This window comes from Piliocolobus tephrosceles, chromosome 17, assembly GCF_002776525.5.
Source record: "Piliocolobus tephrosceles isolate RC106 chromosome 17, ASM277652v3, whole genome shotgun sequence".
In the NCBI taxonomy this organism is placed as follows: Eukaryota; Metazoa; Chordata; class Mammalia; order Primates; family Cercopithecidae; genus Piliocolobus; species Piliocolobus tephrosceles.
The window spans coordinates 3,986,828-4,003,396 of record NC_045450.1 but is presented as its reverse complement, the minus strand read 5'-3'; the positions used below and the strand labels follow the sequence as shown (position 1 = coordinate 4,003,396).

Sequence of the window (16,569 nt, the reverse complement as noted above, 5' to 3'; positions counted from 1 at the left end):
CGGCCTCGGTGGCCTTTCTTCCAGCTGAAGATGCCCACAGGAGGTGTCAGTGGAGGAATAACCACCTGTGGGTCAGAAGAAAATGCCTTTGCAAGTAAATGCCCTCCTGGATGAGAAGGCCCATCCGTGTTCCAGGCAAGGACAGTGGCCCCTTCTGTGTTTCTGTGGCCAAGCGTCCGGCGTGTGGGTGTGCTGTGCGGGCCACTCCTGCGGCAGGAGAAGTGTGTGTGTGCCCCAAGAAGACAATGTGGGTGTCGGCCCAGCATTTTTAGGTTGGACTACAATAGTGAGAGCTGCAAATTGAATGATTCTTGGAGCTGTGTCATGAAGGTCAAATTTTCTTTTGTTTGGTTTTATTTAATCTCTCCCAGACTTCTGAACTCCTGCCATGTTGAACTTTTAGTTCTTCAAGGTTATTTGGCCTTATTCTTGACTTACATGTTTTTCTGCCCTAGCTCTACCACATTATCTAATTATTATTATTATTTTTTTAGGAGTTTCACTCTGCTGCCCAGGCTGGAGTGCAATGGTGCGATCTTGGCTCACTGCAACCTCCACCTCCTGGGTTCAAATGATCCTCCTGCCTCAGCTTCCCGAGTAACTGGGATTACAAGCATGCACCACCGTGCCTGGCTAATTTTTGTATTTTCAGTAGAGACAGGGGTTTACCATGTTGGCCAGGCTGGTCTCGAGCTCCTCACCTCAAGTGATCTCCCCGGCCTCAGTCTCCCAAAGTGCTGGGATTACAGGTGTGAGCCACCGTACTTGGCCCACATTATCTATTTCTAAGCCTGTCATATTTTTCATTTACCTGCTACTGCCCACTCTACCTTCTGTTCTTCAGGAGGGTATATTTCTTCCCAGCTTTATTTTATTTCTTCTCTAAATCTCAGAATTATTGCACCTTGTTGAGGTTCACATTGCTGCATTTAGTTTATTTTATTGTATTATTATATTTGAGATAGGGTTTCACCCTGTCACCTAGGCTGGAGCATAGTGGCGCAGTCAGAGCTCACTGCAGCCTCCACTTCCTGGGCTCAAGCCATCCTCCTGCCTCAGCCTCCCAAGTAGCTGAGACCACAGAAATGCACCACCACACCGAGCTTCCTTTTCTTTTTCAAAAAACAGCTTTATTGAAGTATAATTCACATACGATACAATTCACCCTCTTGAGTGTACAATTCGGTGGTTTTTAGTGTATTCATGGTGTTGTGCAACCATCACCACAACCTAATTTTACATTTTCATCACCCCAAAAAGTAACCCTGCATCCGTTTAGCAGTCACACCCTCTCCTAAACCCATGGCAGCCACTCATCTGCTTTCTGTGTCTACAGATCTCCCCATGCTCGACATTTCATATAAATGGGATCACATGGTGTGTGGCCTTTTGGGACTGGTTTCTTTCACTAAACATCATACAGTTTTCTTTCCATTGTCAATGTATTCCTTTTTTTTTTTTTTTTTCAAGTATTTAGCGGCTACCTAGTCTCCGATTTTAAATGTAGTTTTTCATTTCTCTTCTTTCTGTAATATATTTCTCATCATCTACATTCTGCACTTGAATCAGCACCTCTTAGAAACCTTCGGATGAGGCCGGGCACGGTGGCGCAAGCCTGTAATCCCAGCACTTTGGGAGGCCGAGACGGGCGGATCACGAGGTCAGGAGATCGAGACCATCCTGACTAACCCAGTGAAACCCTGTCTCTACTTAAAAAAATACAAAAAACTAGCCGGGCGTGGTGGTGGGCGCCTGTAGTCCCAGCTACTCGGGAGGCTGAGGCAGGAGAATGGCGTAAACCCGGAAGACGGAGCTTGCAGTGAGCTGAGATCTGGCCACTGCACTCCAGGCTGGGCTACAGAGCCAGACTCCATCTCAAAAAAAAAAAAAAGAAAGAAAAGAAACCTTCGGATGAGCTGTCGTCTCTCTAGGGACATGAGTGCGGTCTGGGACCACCCCCCCGCCCCGTCCCTGCTGCAAATATGACCCGACCCCCTCACTCTGCAGATGTGACTCATCCCCTTCCCTCCCATCTGTGGCATCTGGTGCATTTGGTGCTGTCACTTCACAGATAGAAACTGATCAGCTGGTGGTCGGTTTCAGTTCTGGTATCTTTTCCCAGCTCTCCTGTTTCATAGCCTCTTCCCATTGTTTAAACTCGGCTCCATGACAGCATTCTTAATAGTTATTGCAGACCGTCATTTCCATTTTGTTGTCGGCAACTCATTGTTGAAGTGCTGTTTGTTGCTTCTGAACAGCCCATGGACACTTGGACTTGAATGTGTGTGACTCTCTCTTCTTGTGGGTCCAGATCGTCGCTCAGTCACTCTCCTCACATTCACGGCTGTTCTCAGGACAAACACTGTCTTTCCCTTTTTCGCATGTCCCTGTTTACATGAGTTAACTCATTTAATCCTCACAACAGCCTTGTGCTGTGGTATGACCATCACATCACAGTAGTTTCGTTTTCTTTTTTCTTTTTCTTTTTCTTTTTTGAGACAGGGTCTCTCTCTGTCACTCAGGCCAGAGTGCAGTGGCGCGATCTCGGCTATCTGCGACTTCTGTCTCCCGGGTTCGAGAGATTTTCCTGCCTTAGCCTCCTGAGTAGCTGGGACTACAGGCGCCTGCTGCCACGCCTGGCTATTTTTTGTATTTTTAGTAGACAGGGTTTTGCTATGTTGACCAGGCTGGTCTCGAACTCCTGACCTCAAGTGATCCACCCACCTCGGCCTCCCAAAGTTCTGGGATTACAGGCATGAGCCACCATGCCGACTAGCATTGCCATTATCTAGACAAGGGAACTAAGGTCAAGCATTGAAGTGAAAGTCACCTAGGTTGCTTTTTTTCTTTTTTAACCTATTTATTTCTTTCAACCCTTAGCCCAGATCCTCATCTTCAGTAAGTACTCAGTAAACATTTAGTTTTCTGGGTGTGTGAATGAGCAAATGAGCCAGTGGATGACAGAGACAGCACCTGGCGGGCTGTTCACACATGTGCTGGATGTGCTGGGTGTCCTCTCTCAGAGACTCGCTTCTGCAGTCTTTGTGAAGGCTTGTGCTGGTAAACCCTAATTCAAGAGATCTCTTAGAGGTGGGAGGTGAGGGTCTCTGATGTGTGCGACTCCGGGACTCTCCCTGTGTCAGCATTCTGGAATGTAGCATTTAGCAGTGGGATATTTATTAATGCAGAATACAGAAGATAAGAAGCCAGGCCGGGCGTGGTGGCTCACGACTGTAATCCCAGCACTTTGGGAGGCCGAGGCGGGTGGATCATGAGGTCAGGAGATCGAGACCGTCCCGGCTAACATGGTGAAATCCCGTTTCTACTAAAAATACAAAAAAACTTAGCCGGACGTGGTGACGGGCGCCTGTAGCCCCAGCTACTCGGGAGGCTGAGGCAGGAGAATGGCGTGAACCCGGGAGGCGGAGCTTGCAGTGAGCCGAGTGAGCCACTGCACTCCAGCCTGGGCGACAGAGCGAGACTCCGTCTCCAAAAAAAAGAAGCCAGAACAGGGGAATGTGGTCATTCAGGGGGTGCCTGTCATTCCCATTTGGCTGTGATGGCAGCTGTTTAGCCATTACTGGGAGAGAGAGGGAAGCTGGGTATGGAAGGTGCCTGTTTAGAAGCAGAGGTGGGGAAGCGGGAGAGAGAGAGAATATGCGTGCACACACTAAAATTTTGTTTTCTGGCTGGGTGTGGTGGCTCACGCCTTTAATCCCAGCACTTTGGGAGACAGAGGCAGGCAGATCACTTGAGGTCAGGAGTTCAAGACCAGCCTGTCCAGCTTGGCAAAACCCCGTCTCTACTAAAAACAGAAAAATTAGCCAGGCATGGTGGTGCACACCTGTAATTCTAGCTACTCCAGAGGCTGAGGCAGGAGAATTGCTTGAACCCGGGAGGCAGAGGTTGCAGTGAGCTGAGATTGTGCTACTGCACTCCAGCCTGGGCAACAGAGTGAGACTCTATCTCAAAAAAACAAAAAAATTTTTGTTTGGTTATGCAGAAGATCTAGTTAAACAGGCAAAGTGAACACTCTTTGTTTCTTTCACTTTCTTCCGTAAATCCATCTCATATTTTATTATTTGGAACTTTTTTTTTTTTTTTGAGACAAAGTCTCATTCTGTCGCCGAGGCTGGAGTGTAGTGGCACGATCTCAGCTGACTACAGGCTCCGCCTCCTGAGTTCAAGCAATTCTCCTGCCTCAACCACCTGAGTAGCTGGGATTACAGGCATGCGCCACCGTGCCCGGTTAATTTTTGTATTTTTAGTAGAGACGGGATTTCGCCATGTTGGCCAGGCTGGTCTCAAACTCCTGAGCTCAAGTGATCCTCCCGTCTCGGCCTCCCAAAGTGCTGGGATTACAGGCGTGAACCACCGTGCCTGGCCTGGGATTTCATTTGTTAAGAAGAGGTTAAGTTTCGCCAGCCGCCATTTGTAGTAAGAACTTGCGATTTATCATCAAATATTAGGACAACCAGAACAAATCAGTCGTTGTGATTATTGTACATATGAGTAGGAAGGACTTACACCTCTCCGGAGAGCACTGTAATGTGAACACGTGAAAAATATTCTCTCTTTTGTACCAAAACTTCTGTTCTTCTTATGCAGAAAGAATAGATAATTATAAAATATATCTATAACTCCATAGGCTTTGGTTATTTGGTAGAGTAAAAGCATTTTTTATCTTTATTTTTCTTATTGGCTGGTTACAGTTTAGTTTAAATAATTCTCATGCCGCTTGGTCATTTCTGACCTAGTCATGAGGAAGAATGCGATGCAAAATGAAAGACGTTTCTGGAATGTTTCTGAACCAGCCCAAGCTGATTGCCTCTCTTCTGTTTATTGTTTTAAGTCATAAGTGACGTAAGCTTCTAGGCGTTTGTTATGCTATGTGGCTGGCTCCCAAAGTCATGTCTTAAAACATTCTTTCCTTCCTGATTATTCTTCTCCTTCTTGTTTTTCTTTTTTTTTTTTTTTTCTTTTTTTTTCTTTTGAGATGGAGTTTTATTCTTGTTGCCCAGGCTGGAGTGCAGTGGCGTGATCTCAGCTCACCGCAACCTCCGCCTCCCAAGTTTAAGCAGTTCTCCTGCCTCAGCCTCCGAAGTAGCTGGGATTTACAGGCATGTACTGCCACACTCAGCTTGTTTTTTTTTTTCTTTTCTTTCTTTTTTTTTTTTTTTTTTTTTGAGACAGGGTCTTGCTGTGTTGCCCAGGCTGGTGTGCAGTGGTGCAGTCACAGCTCACTGCAGCCTCGACCTCCTGGGCTCAAGTGATCCTCCCGTCTTAGCCTCCTGGGTAGCTGGGACCACAGGTGCCACCACACCCAGCTGATGTTTAAATTTTTTATAGCGACGGAATTTCACTGTATTGTCCAGGCTGGTCTCAAACTCCTGGGCTCAAGTGATCCTCCTGCCTCGGCCTCCTAAAGTGCTGGGGTCTCAGCTGTGACCCTGTGCCCAGCTGTTTTTCTCTTTCTGTTGAGTTGGCAGTCATGTCCTTGATTCTTTCTGTTTCCAATTCATTCCTTTCACCAGTGAGGAAGGAGGTAGATTATCGCTGCTTAATACGTAGCTGCCAGCCTCATGTAGCTGTTTAAGATTTAAATTATAATTGAAATCATTAAAAAATTAGTTCCTTGTTCATACTAACTACATGTGATTCTTGGTGGCTGAGGGTATCTCAGTCCAAGGCAAGAATCCCACAGAAAGAGACCAGGACAAATGAGGCCAGAACCGTCTTTCTTTTCCAAAATGGGCTTTGTCAGTGACTCTTCGTATACTCAGGTCACCAAACCTGATCACCACTATGTGCAAAGCGCAGTTTTAGTTTTCAGAGAAGTGACACTATACTTAAGAATACTTAAGAATGTTAACTGCGTTAACCTCCTCCACGCACGCAGCCATAGGCGGATTCCCCCGTCATACAGGAAACCATTAGGAAATGCCCGCCTCTCTCTGTAGCCTTTGTAAAATTAAGCTGATAAAAGGCATCACTGTTGTTGAGGTTTAAAATCAAAGAATAACCAGGAAATAACATAAGAAATCATATTAATTATTCTCCTGTTTACACTATACTTAAATCATTTAGCTGCCCTTTTTTTTTTTTTTTTTTTTTTTTGGACCTTCTGCTATAAAAGAGCCATTTTAATGAACTTGGACCCCAGGCTCCATGTGTGTGGTTATTCATTAAATCATGTTGCTGCAGATTCTCCTGACTTAAGACTTTGCTGGGCTTGAACTCAGTCACCTGTCCTGATGTATTTCTCAGGCGTTTCTGATCAGGCAGCTGAGTTCTGCCTTAGCTGTCATGATGATAACCCTCTGGTTCTGGCAAAAGGCTTCACTTTAAATTTAGCTTTCCACATGGAAGCCTAAATGAAAAGATAATGTATTTCCCGGTTTTGCTCGTTGTGGACTTGGAGGTGTGTTTGGCCTTTGTCACACTAGTAGGATCGTGTTATCACTACAAGTTGGTCATTCAGTGCTTCCTAAAGAAAAACTCAAGTCAAGAGCAATTATTGATTTAACAGTTATGCAAATGCTTTTGTACACAGAAGGTGCATGAAAAAGATTCCAGTGACACGCAGATCAAACACCGTGTCGATAATCACAGCTAATGTCTAGTGCTTGCTGTATGCCGGGCAGTCGTAGAGGCTGTGTGCATGTTGGTCATCTAAGCCTCACATGTGAGCCGTGGGATAAGCCCTGCTCCTGTCCTTGCCTTAGAGATGAGGAAACTGAGAGGCAGAGATGAGGCAGCTCACTTAGGTCACAGTATTAGGGGGCAGACCTGGACCTGACTCCGAGGGCCCCTCCAGCAGCCAGGTCTCCGCCCATCACGCTTGATTGCTTGTAATCGGAGCCTTGCCTCTCCCCGCCAGTTTGGGGGAGTAGGTTTCCCATTTCCACGGTTATTTCCTGACTCCCGTGCCTCCCAACTTCCCACCCGCTGTGGCTGACATTTCCACCGGCTCCCTGGCTTGTCCTATGCCTCATGCCTCCTATGTGGCTCTTCCTCCTGCTCCCGCCCCCCTGCCACCCGTGGCCCCAGGATGGAGGCTTCCCGGGATGGCCCACACAGTGCCCTGCACAGGTGCTGCGGCTCCATTCCCTGCACACATTCTCTGTTCTAGCCACACTGAGTTAAAAGCCATCCTTTAGCTGTGCCTGCTGCAGGCCCCCTCTGTAGAGGACCTTTCATGACCCGTTCTAGTAACCCCCCTGCCTGGTGTCAGCCACCCCTGCCCCTTGCCCGGTTTGCTGTTGCCAGGCTGACCTCCCCACGTCTTTCAGTTCTCCATGTGGAGGGCGCTGATCCGTCTGTCTCCATCTGCTTAGGAAGCAGTAACAGAACAGCACAGGCTGGGTAATCGATACAGCACGGGAATTTATGTCCTCATGCTTCTGGAGGCTGGGAAGTCCAAGATCAAGGCACCAGCAGGTTCAGGTGTCTGGGGAGGGCTGCATCTTCTGGAAGGGAGAAGAAACGGGAGGGCAAGCGAGAGAACCCCTTGCAGCAAGCCCCTTTAGCAGGTGCTTGATCCCATTGCAGGGGAGGAGCCCTCCTGGCCTCGTCACCTCTTAAAGCCCTGCTTCCTTAAGACTGTCACTCCACAACGCCTGAAATTTGGAGAGGACACATTCGAGCCACAGCCCCTTCACTCCCGAGGCTTCTTGAGATTCCCCCCTCCTGTGCTTCCTGGAGCACGCATCCTTCCTCGTCCTGGGATTTGGCGTGCCTGACCAGAATCACACCTGCTTGTCCTCTTGGCCCCTCTTCAGGTGACGGGCTCCACACGGGTCACGATCTTGGCCAAAAGAGTCACACATCGTCCCTGTACCTATCAGTGTTTAGTAAACAGGAAGTGCTTAATAAATATTTGATGAATTAAGAGTGACTCAGTAACCCCAGTTCAAACAAGCAACAGCAGATGTTGGAGATGTGCATGAGGCACGTGCCCAGCTTGTGAGCAGAGGTGGCCGCTGCTGCTCCATGCTACTACGGGGTGCTCCCTGCTGCGTGTGCCCTGTGGACTGCCGTGCTGAGCGCTGTGAATGTGCTGGCTGTCCCATCGTGCTCCAGCTCTTCAGGCCTCCCTGCCCAGCCTCTCTCCACTTCAGTTGCCACACACTTCCAGGAGAGGCTGTCTTGACTTTCTCTTGCAGTTCTGGAGCCACACAGGGAGCAGGTACGCAGTTACCTGGGTGAGGGCCCCTTCCTGGGTTTGAGAGGCAGCCCAGTTCATGCTCCCAGGGCAGCCCTTGTGCACCGGGAGCCATAGCCTCAGGCAGGGGCACCCTGAGCCGCCAGCACCTTGCAGGGCCAGCCAAAGACATAGTGGAAAACCTCACCCTTCAGCCGCAACTTTTGCTACCTCCCACCAAAACAATGTCCTTCCTCTCTCAGTGCGTGGGGACTGCGGTCTCCAGAGTGGCCATCCACAGTCACATTGGCTGTCAGTGGCTCCTGTCACCACCCTGCCACCTGGCGACTTGTGGGGGGCCACACTCAGGAGTCACGGGAAGGAGACCCTTAGAGCAGCTTTGGGACAGAAGTTCTCACGTGTACTTCTTTGAGGAAGGCGGGAATAAGCCCTGCCAGCTCGTTGTCCTCTCCTGAGTCCCCATCGGTTGCATGTTTTAACTCTGGCAAAGTGAAATGGCAGAGTCAGTCCAGTGATGCCTGGGACAGGTCTGAGAAATTGGTAGAAAGATGCCTTCACTCCTACATCATATTCCAGTTCACGTTTCCATTTCAGTGTGTACATGTTACAGCCGTGGTTGATCTTGTACATAAATTGGGATGTGGGTTTTTGTTGCAGAAAAAAATGCACAAAAGTTCAGGACCTAAGTAAGAGTGAAAGACTTCCGTTGACCAGGTGCGGTGGCTAACACCTGTAATCCCAGCACTTTGGGAGGCCAAAGTGGGCGGATCACTTGAGCCTAGGAGTTCAAGAGCAGCCTGGTCTTTGAGTGAGACCCCATCTCAAAAAAAAAAAAAAAAAGAAAGAAATAGCTAGGCATAGTGGCACACGTCTGTAGTCCCAGCTACTCAGGAGGCTGAGGCTATAGGAGGTGGGGGCTGTAGGGAGCCATGGTTGCACCACTGCTCTCCAGCCTGGGCAGCAGAGCAAGACCCTATCTCTAAAGGAAAAAAATAACCATGAAGGGTTTCTTGGGGCCAGTTGGCATCTAAAAATATCTAAGGCTTTTGATTCTCAGCTATGACCTGGCTATACTCTAGGATGTCTTTACATGTTTCCAGGATTCTTGGCAAATTCTCAGAACACTTGACTTAAAAAGATAAGCCATGTAGTATTTTTACAAGTAGAGAGGGAGGTGAAATGATGAGATGGGGCCATACTTATAAAATCATTCGGGACCGTTGATGAAGTAGTCCCTGGGTTTCTGATGAATTAATTTTAAAGCACTGACCAAATATGTACCCAGTGTAAGAAGCCAGAGTCGATCAGTGTTGTAGACACGTTGCCTCTTGATGGAATCTTTCCGTGCCACACCCTTCACAACCTGAAGCTGGAGCTTCAGCCCTTCAAGAAGGGTCCCTGCAACCGGGTACAGTGGCTCGCACCTGTAATCTTTGGGAGGCCAAGGTGGGCAGATCACTTGAGGTCAGGAGTTCTAGACCAGTCTGGCCGACATGGAGAAACCCTATCTCTACTAAAAATACACAAATTAGCCAGGCATAGTGGTGCACACCTGTACTCCCCGCTGCTCAGGAGGCTGAGTCAGGAGAATTGCTTGAACCCAGGAGGTGGAGGATGCAGTGAACCGAGATCGCACCATTGCACTCCAGCCTGGGCAACAGAGTGAGACTCCATCTCAATTAAAGAAAAAAAGAAGGGACCCTGCTTTGTTCATGATTTTATTCTCAGTGCGTGGCATACACCAGGCCTGAAATAAATGTTATTTAAATGTTAAATTACATTGTCCCTCCTTCCGATACATTTGCCATCTGGTTAAATTCCAGTGAAGACAAAGGATGGATTTGTTTAAATAAAGTTTGCTTCTTTTTCAAAAATTCCTTGGGCTCTTACTGGAAAAGCTGCTCCTTTGCCATCTTCCCAGCAGATTCCCGGGGCGGGATCCACCCGCCTGTTCACAGCTCCTTCCGGTGTGGCGGGGGTCCAGGTGTTAGTTCAGCCTCCAAGGAGAATTGTAAAGATATATGTCAAGTGTCCTTTTGACCACCTTTTTTTTTTTTCCATGGGGGGATTTTGTGAGAGAATAATATGCATGTGGACCTCAGCTTAACAAAAGCTGAATGTTCCTGGGGTGAGTGTTTGAATCCAACAGGAAATAGATGCTCGACGGCTCTGAGTCAGGGGAGGTTTTAATGGCCTGTTGGTGCACGGTAGGGTCTTATTTTCCGGGGTAGTTTTGCAGTCTCTGACACAGGTAAGATGGTCAGTGCCGAAGGCTGCCATGACGTCTACACTGACCGTTGTGAAGGTACTCACTGGACTGGTATTTACAGAGAGAAATAAACCCAAGCAGGGTCTAGGGTCAACCAGTCTGCTTTGCTGCCTTCACAGGGAGGTCCTGGGACCCTTTTATGGAGGAAGTTTTTAATGCTTATTTTAACCCTGAAGGTAAAACATGAAACATGCAGCCATTACTCCAAGAAAACGTAATGTGGGTAACTGGAGTGTCTCGGGGGCCCACAGTCTCCCTGAGGCCGCATCTCTCCGGAGAGATCGTGGACATTCGTCGTAAACTATGACCTGTTCACATTTTCACTTTACTCTCAACTTTCCAGGAGTGAGTCCTCCCCAGAGAGCAAGACGGAGCTGCGTTTCAACAGACGGTGCTTTCAATCTGTGCTGACTGTAACTTTTATCCATCATAGGTTTGAAGACATACCTGATATCGGGTCAGAGAGCCAAGGAGTCTCGCTGCAGCTGTGCAGAGGCCTTGCTTTCTGGCTTTGAGATCATTGACGGCTCACAGGTGTCCTCAGGCCCTAGGGGACAGGGGACAGCGTCATCAGGGAATGTCAGTGACTTGGCGCAGACTGTCAAAACCTTTGATAACCTTAAGGTTAGTTTTTTTTTTTTTTTCCTACTTCTAAAACTTTCTATTAATTCTGCAGTAGAGCACGTGAAATAATAAACAGCCTCCAGGTCTGAGGCAGACAACTTGGAATAACCTTCTATTTGGTTTTCATGATCTTAATATTTAGTCTAAAGTTAGTAGCATTTTGTATTTTTAGTATCCTTGCTTTTTGACATACTACGCACCTCCATTTCCTTTCCATTGCATAAGGATGCTTCTCATTTGAATTATTAGTTATTTTCTCCTCCTGGGACCTGTGGTGTTTTGGCATTTCTAGAAGCTAGTGATAAATGACAGTAAAGGTGGCTTTCCTTGGCACCTTGGGTGGAGAGCTAGTTGATAATCTGATTTCAGAGACCACTTTCTCAAATACTTCTACGTCTCTTGAAATCCACTATTTTATGATTGTTTGAAATGATGTTGGTGTGGGTAAATCCCAGGACACAGCTCACTGAGGGACAGGCTGCCGAGAACATTGTAGTATTTCATTATTGGAACCGGGATTTCCTGGTAGCCGTCTAGAAGTGCCTGTTTCTGGACTGACCTGTCATCATAAATTACCAAGGAACTGGCGCGGTCGACCTTGGGTGTGTGAAATCATTTCAGTTTATGAGCTGTTCCTCCGCTTTCACGTTTGATTTAGTTTCCCCACTGGTACCTTCTGTTTATTTTTATAGTTTACACATCTCCTGTCTCCATTCTTAAAATGAGAGAGAGAGAATCAAAACAGCTCCCCTGCGCTGCCTCGTGTTGTCAGATAACACAGTGGGGTGTGCGTGAGGACGGTGGCCAGTGGTTACGGCTTTACCCAGTGTGTCCCTGCCTCTCCACGTTCATTCACAGGCGTGAAAGCTACTGTTGGTGTTTATGATGAACAGCCTTCGTTATGTGGCAGTCAGCCGGGGTATCCAGATTATTTACTGGGTCAGGATACATGGTGCCTGTCACCCAGTTACCTGTAACGATTGACACCTGGGTTCTGTCATCCCTGCTCATGTATCATGTTGGTTGGGTGCTTTGTTAGTGTAATGCAGGGCTTCTCACCTTGGCACCGCTGGCATTTTGGACCAGGTAGTCCTGTGTGGTGGGGCTGTCCTGTGCACTGTCAGATGGCTGGCAGCATCCCTAGCCTCCACCTGCCAGATGCCAGCATACCCACCCGTACCCTACTCCCCAACTGTGCCAACCACAAATGTCCCCGGACATGGCCCGGTGTCCCCTGGGGGTGCCGAGTCATCCCTGAGTGAAAACCACCGGGACAGTGGTGTCGGACCCTCTCCTCCCCGTACTCTTGGCACACGCGTAAAGCTCACGTATCTCAGATTCTCTGGATGCCTGCAAACTTCAGAGACAGCCGTCATGCCTGGGCTGACATTTTGCAGGAGTCAGAAAATGGAGCTCTGGGCTCCTAGACAGCGGACCCGGGCAGGGAGGGGCTGGCGTGGGGAGGAATCGGGAATGGTTTTGCTATTTGGGGAAAAATGGTTTCCTCCAGCCTGCACACTGAGCTGTATTGAAGTAGTGAAAGACCGCCCAAGCCAAAAATAAATAATTTGTTGTGTTTGCCATTTTAGCATCCACATAGGTGTGTTTCTGTCCATTAGGGGATGCGGTCACAGAGTTCCCCATATCACACGCTCACGGGTTTAGTGGCCACGGGTTTAGTGGCCATGGGTTTAGCCATGGCGATGCTACACTGCTTTGTACTCATCTGTGTATTTGTTTTGCTCGGAATGAGCAAAAACCATTTAGCATGTCTCCTTGGCATGTGGAGATTTTCCAAACATCGTTGAAAGTTTCTGAGAATCCTGTAATCTATCTCAGGTTGACAAAAGGCCAGGCAGGGTGGCTCACGCCTGTAATCCTGGCACTTTGGGCGGCCGAGGTGGGAGGAACGGCTGAGGCTAGGATTTTGAGACCAGCTTGGTCATCGTAGCAAGACATCATCTCTACAAAAAAATTTTTTTAATTAACTGGGCTTGGTGACATGTGCCTGCCATCCCAACTACTCGGGAGGCTGAGCCAAGAGGATCACTTGAGCCCAGGAATTTAAGGCTGCAGGGAGCTGTGACTGTACTGCTGCACTCCAGGCTGGGCCACAGAGTGAGACCTTGCCCTGTCTCAAAAAAAGGAGGGGGGGTGGCACTCCGTGGTAAAGTAAATTCGAGAAACTGTGGATATTCAACACAGAAAGGGTTTCTTTACTGCAGGACTTCTCAGAGCCTTCACTACGCTAGTAGACGGTATCTAGGCCTTCGGAGGAGGCCACGGTGTATGCCGCACTCTCAGGCCTCTTTGAGCACAGTTGTCTTCAAGCTGCACCTTGCAGGGCTAATGTGGTCTCACCTTTTAGGGAAATGCTCATGTAGTAAAAGGAGTTTCATGCCAAGGACCAATACCTTAGAGAAAAGGTGTTCAGGAAGCGTTCCACACACGCGTAGATTTTTGCCTGTGTCGTGTTCCTGCTGCCGCTCACTTGCGATACGCATGGCTTCGCTTTCCCACTGAACTCCTGGCTGCATTCACTGTTCAGCTCCACCACGCTTTCCTGTGCCTCCCCAGCCAATAACGCTGTTCCCTCGTCTCCAAATTCTCAGTCCCTCAGTCTGTCCCACTTGGCTGTAACATACACGATCTTAAATCTTTGTTTCCTATGCGCCTTCCTGTGAGCTCTTTGCATTCAGAGACTGTGCGTTAAATAACTTAAATATTTCCCAAGTGTCGAGCATGGTGCCTGGCATGTAGTAATTAACAGTTTCTTTTTGGCTTAAGTTTTTAATTCTTTAATTAAACACACAGAGCGATGCAGCTCTGCAGAGCCAGGCGAAGGACTGAAGTCAGAAGCCCAAGCAGAACTGTGTAGAACCAGGGCAGCCCCCATGAATGCATGTCCTCTGTGACCTTAAGTCCTCTCCCAGGTCATAGCTGGAAAATTCTTACCTAATGTGACAGAAGCTGTGTACTATAACAACCTACCAGGAAATGGTAGTGATGTCAAAAACCAGAACTTTTGTCCCGAAGTCATAGCTCCAAGGGAACCGTTTCTGTTGGCTTCTTTTTGTTTGTTTGTTTGTTTAAGAGATGGGGTCTCGCTCTGTTGCCCAGGCTAAAGTACCAGTGGCATGATCTTAGCTCACTGCAGCTCAGACTCCCGGGCTCAAGTGATCCTCCCAAGTCAACCTCCTGAGTAGCTAGGGCCACAGGTATGTGCCACCATGCCTAGCTGATTTTTAAACTTTTTTTGCTATATTGCCTGGGACGGTTGCAAACTCCTGGGGTCATACCATCTTCCTGCCTTGGCCTCTTAAAATGCTGGGATTACAGGCATGAACCACTGTGCCTAACCTTGGGTTCTTTTTTTTTTTTTTTGAGTTGGAGTCTCGCTCTGTCGCCCAGGCTGGAGTGCAGTGGCGCGATCTCTGCTCACTGCAAGCTCCGCCTTTCGGGTTCACGCCATTCTCCCGCCTCAGCCTCCCGAGTAGCTGGGACTACAGGCGCCCGCCACCACGCCCGGCTAATTTTTTGTATTTTTAGTAGAGACAGGGTTTCACCCTGTTAGCCAGGATGGTCTCAATCTCCTGACCTTGTGATCCACCTGCCTCCCAAAGTGCTGGGATTACAGGCGTGAGCCACCGCGCCTGGCCCCTTGGGTTCTTGAAGTGACCAGCAGTGAGAGATCCTCACCCGAAGGGCTCTGATAGTGCATAATGTGGGGGACAGATGCTGCCCAAGTGAAGGAAGGAGGGGTCAAGAAGGAAACCAAGGAGTGAGCATTAAAGGCGAGGACGCTACTGTCAGCGTTGCAGAGGGGAGGCGGAGCATGGTGGGAAGGGCCACAATTTGAAACAAGACCCTTCTCAAAGCCTTGGCTTTGCCACTGTGAAGAAATTGCAGCCAGGTGCCGTGGCTCACGCCTGTAGTCCTAGCCACTCAGATGGCTGAGGCGGGAGGATCGCTTGAGCCCGGGAGTTTGAGGCTGCAGTAAGCTATATGATGGTGCCACCACACTCCAACTGGGATGACAGAACCAGATGCTGTCTCAAAAAAAAAAAGAAAGAAAGAAAGAAAAGAAAAAAAGGAAGAGAAAACACACGCTTAATTCCTCTAAGCAAGAGTTTTCCTCATCAGCGCAGTGGTGATGAGGAAGGGACCTCTCGGGATTGCTGGGAAATTAGCTGGAGTGGCGCCTGCAGATGCTAGGGCTGAGAAGAAGCCCTGCTCGCACTCGGCCCTCCTTCACTCCGCGCAGAGCAGGGACAGTGACCGCAGACGGAGCCATGGAGGGCTGGCAGAGGCCGAGAGACGGTCCCGGCTTGCCTGCAAGAGGTCACTGACTTTCTGGGGAAGGTCCCATCTTCTCCACGGTTCCGATTCCAGGGAGATTCTCACAGTGACTGCGGCTGACCATTGCTGTGCGTTGGATGCTCTCGGCCATAACCAAGTCACTCGTATGACACGGGAGCGTGTGTGCCTTGACCTGTTGAATATGACGTCAGCACTCCAGCGGGCGTTTGCTTTCCATTTTCTCATGAACCCTGTGGGTGGTGAGTGGATCTAGATGCCATATGTCAAGAAAAACAGCTTTTCCAACATCTTCATGAAGAAAAAGAAAACCCAGCTGGGCTCCGTGGCTCACGTCTGTAATCCCAGCACTTTGGGAGGCCAAGGCAGACAGATCACCTGAGGTCAGGAGTTCAAGACCAGCCTGGCCAACATGGTAAAACCCCATCTCTACTAAAAATACAAAAATTAGCCAGGTGTGGTGACATATGCCTGTAGTCCTAGCTACTCAGGAGGCTGAGGCAGGAGGATCCCTTGAACCTAGGAGGTGAAGGTTGCAGTGAGCCGAGACCATGCCACTGCACTTCAGACTAGGCAATAGAGTGAGACTCCATCTTGAAAAGAAAAGAAAACCCAAAATTAAATTACTTTAATCACATTAGTTCTGATCAGTGAACCATTCGAGCCGTGAAAGCATCTTAGTTCATCTCTGAAAGGCCTCCCCGGGAGCGCACCTGCGTGGCTGGTCTTCCCAAGTTTACCTTCATCTATTATTCAGAACCCCAGGCTGCTTGGCCACTGGGTGTTTCTACATGGACCAGTCAGTAACAAAGCTAATGATGTGTATTTACCCATACAGGTATGATTCAGAGAGGACCTGTCCTGCTTTCAAAAGCTTTCTCCTTCCCCTTTGAGGCCACTCACCTCAGGAACCATCCTTTTGTGACAGTGAATTTTGAAAATGACCCTCAACAAATGATCACGTCTTTCATCTACTTGTTTTCTGTGTGTCAAGTCATTATGAATAGGCTCAGCCAGCCCGATTTGAGGAAGGAAGGGGCTTTTCATTCATTATAGAAATTGAAAAAATGATTTTATATTTTATAGACACATACATATATAAATATATACAGCTTAGAAATTAAATAGGTATTTATTATAAGCGGTAATCTGAATTGATAGTGGTGATGCTTGCACATCCCTGTGAATATGCTAA

The 16,569-nt window shown here is 48.3% G+C and overlaps 1 protein-coding gene across 2 annotated transcripts in view; it reads left to right on the top strand.

Annotated features, from left to right (window-relative positions):
- ADCY9 (adenylate cyclase 9) overlaps nt 1-16,569 on the top strand; it is a 170,187-nt gene that overhangs the window by 107,092 nt on the left and 46,526 nt on the right. For both annotated transcript variants that reach the window (XM_023225708.2, XM_023225707.2), the window contains exon 3: nt 10,867-11,057. In XM_023225708.2, the coding sequence (XP_023081476.1) occupies nt 10,867-11,057 (191 nt within the window). The remainder of the gene's footprint in view (nt 1-10,866; nt 11,058-16,569) is intronic.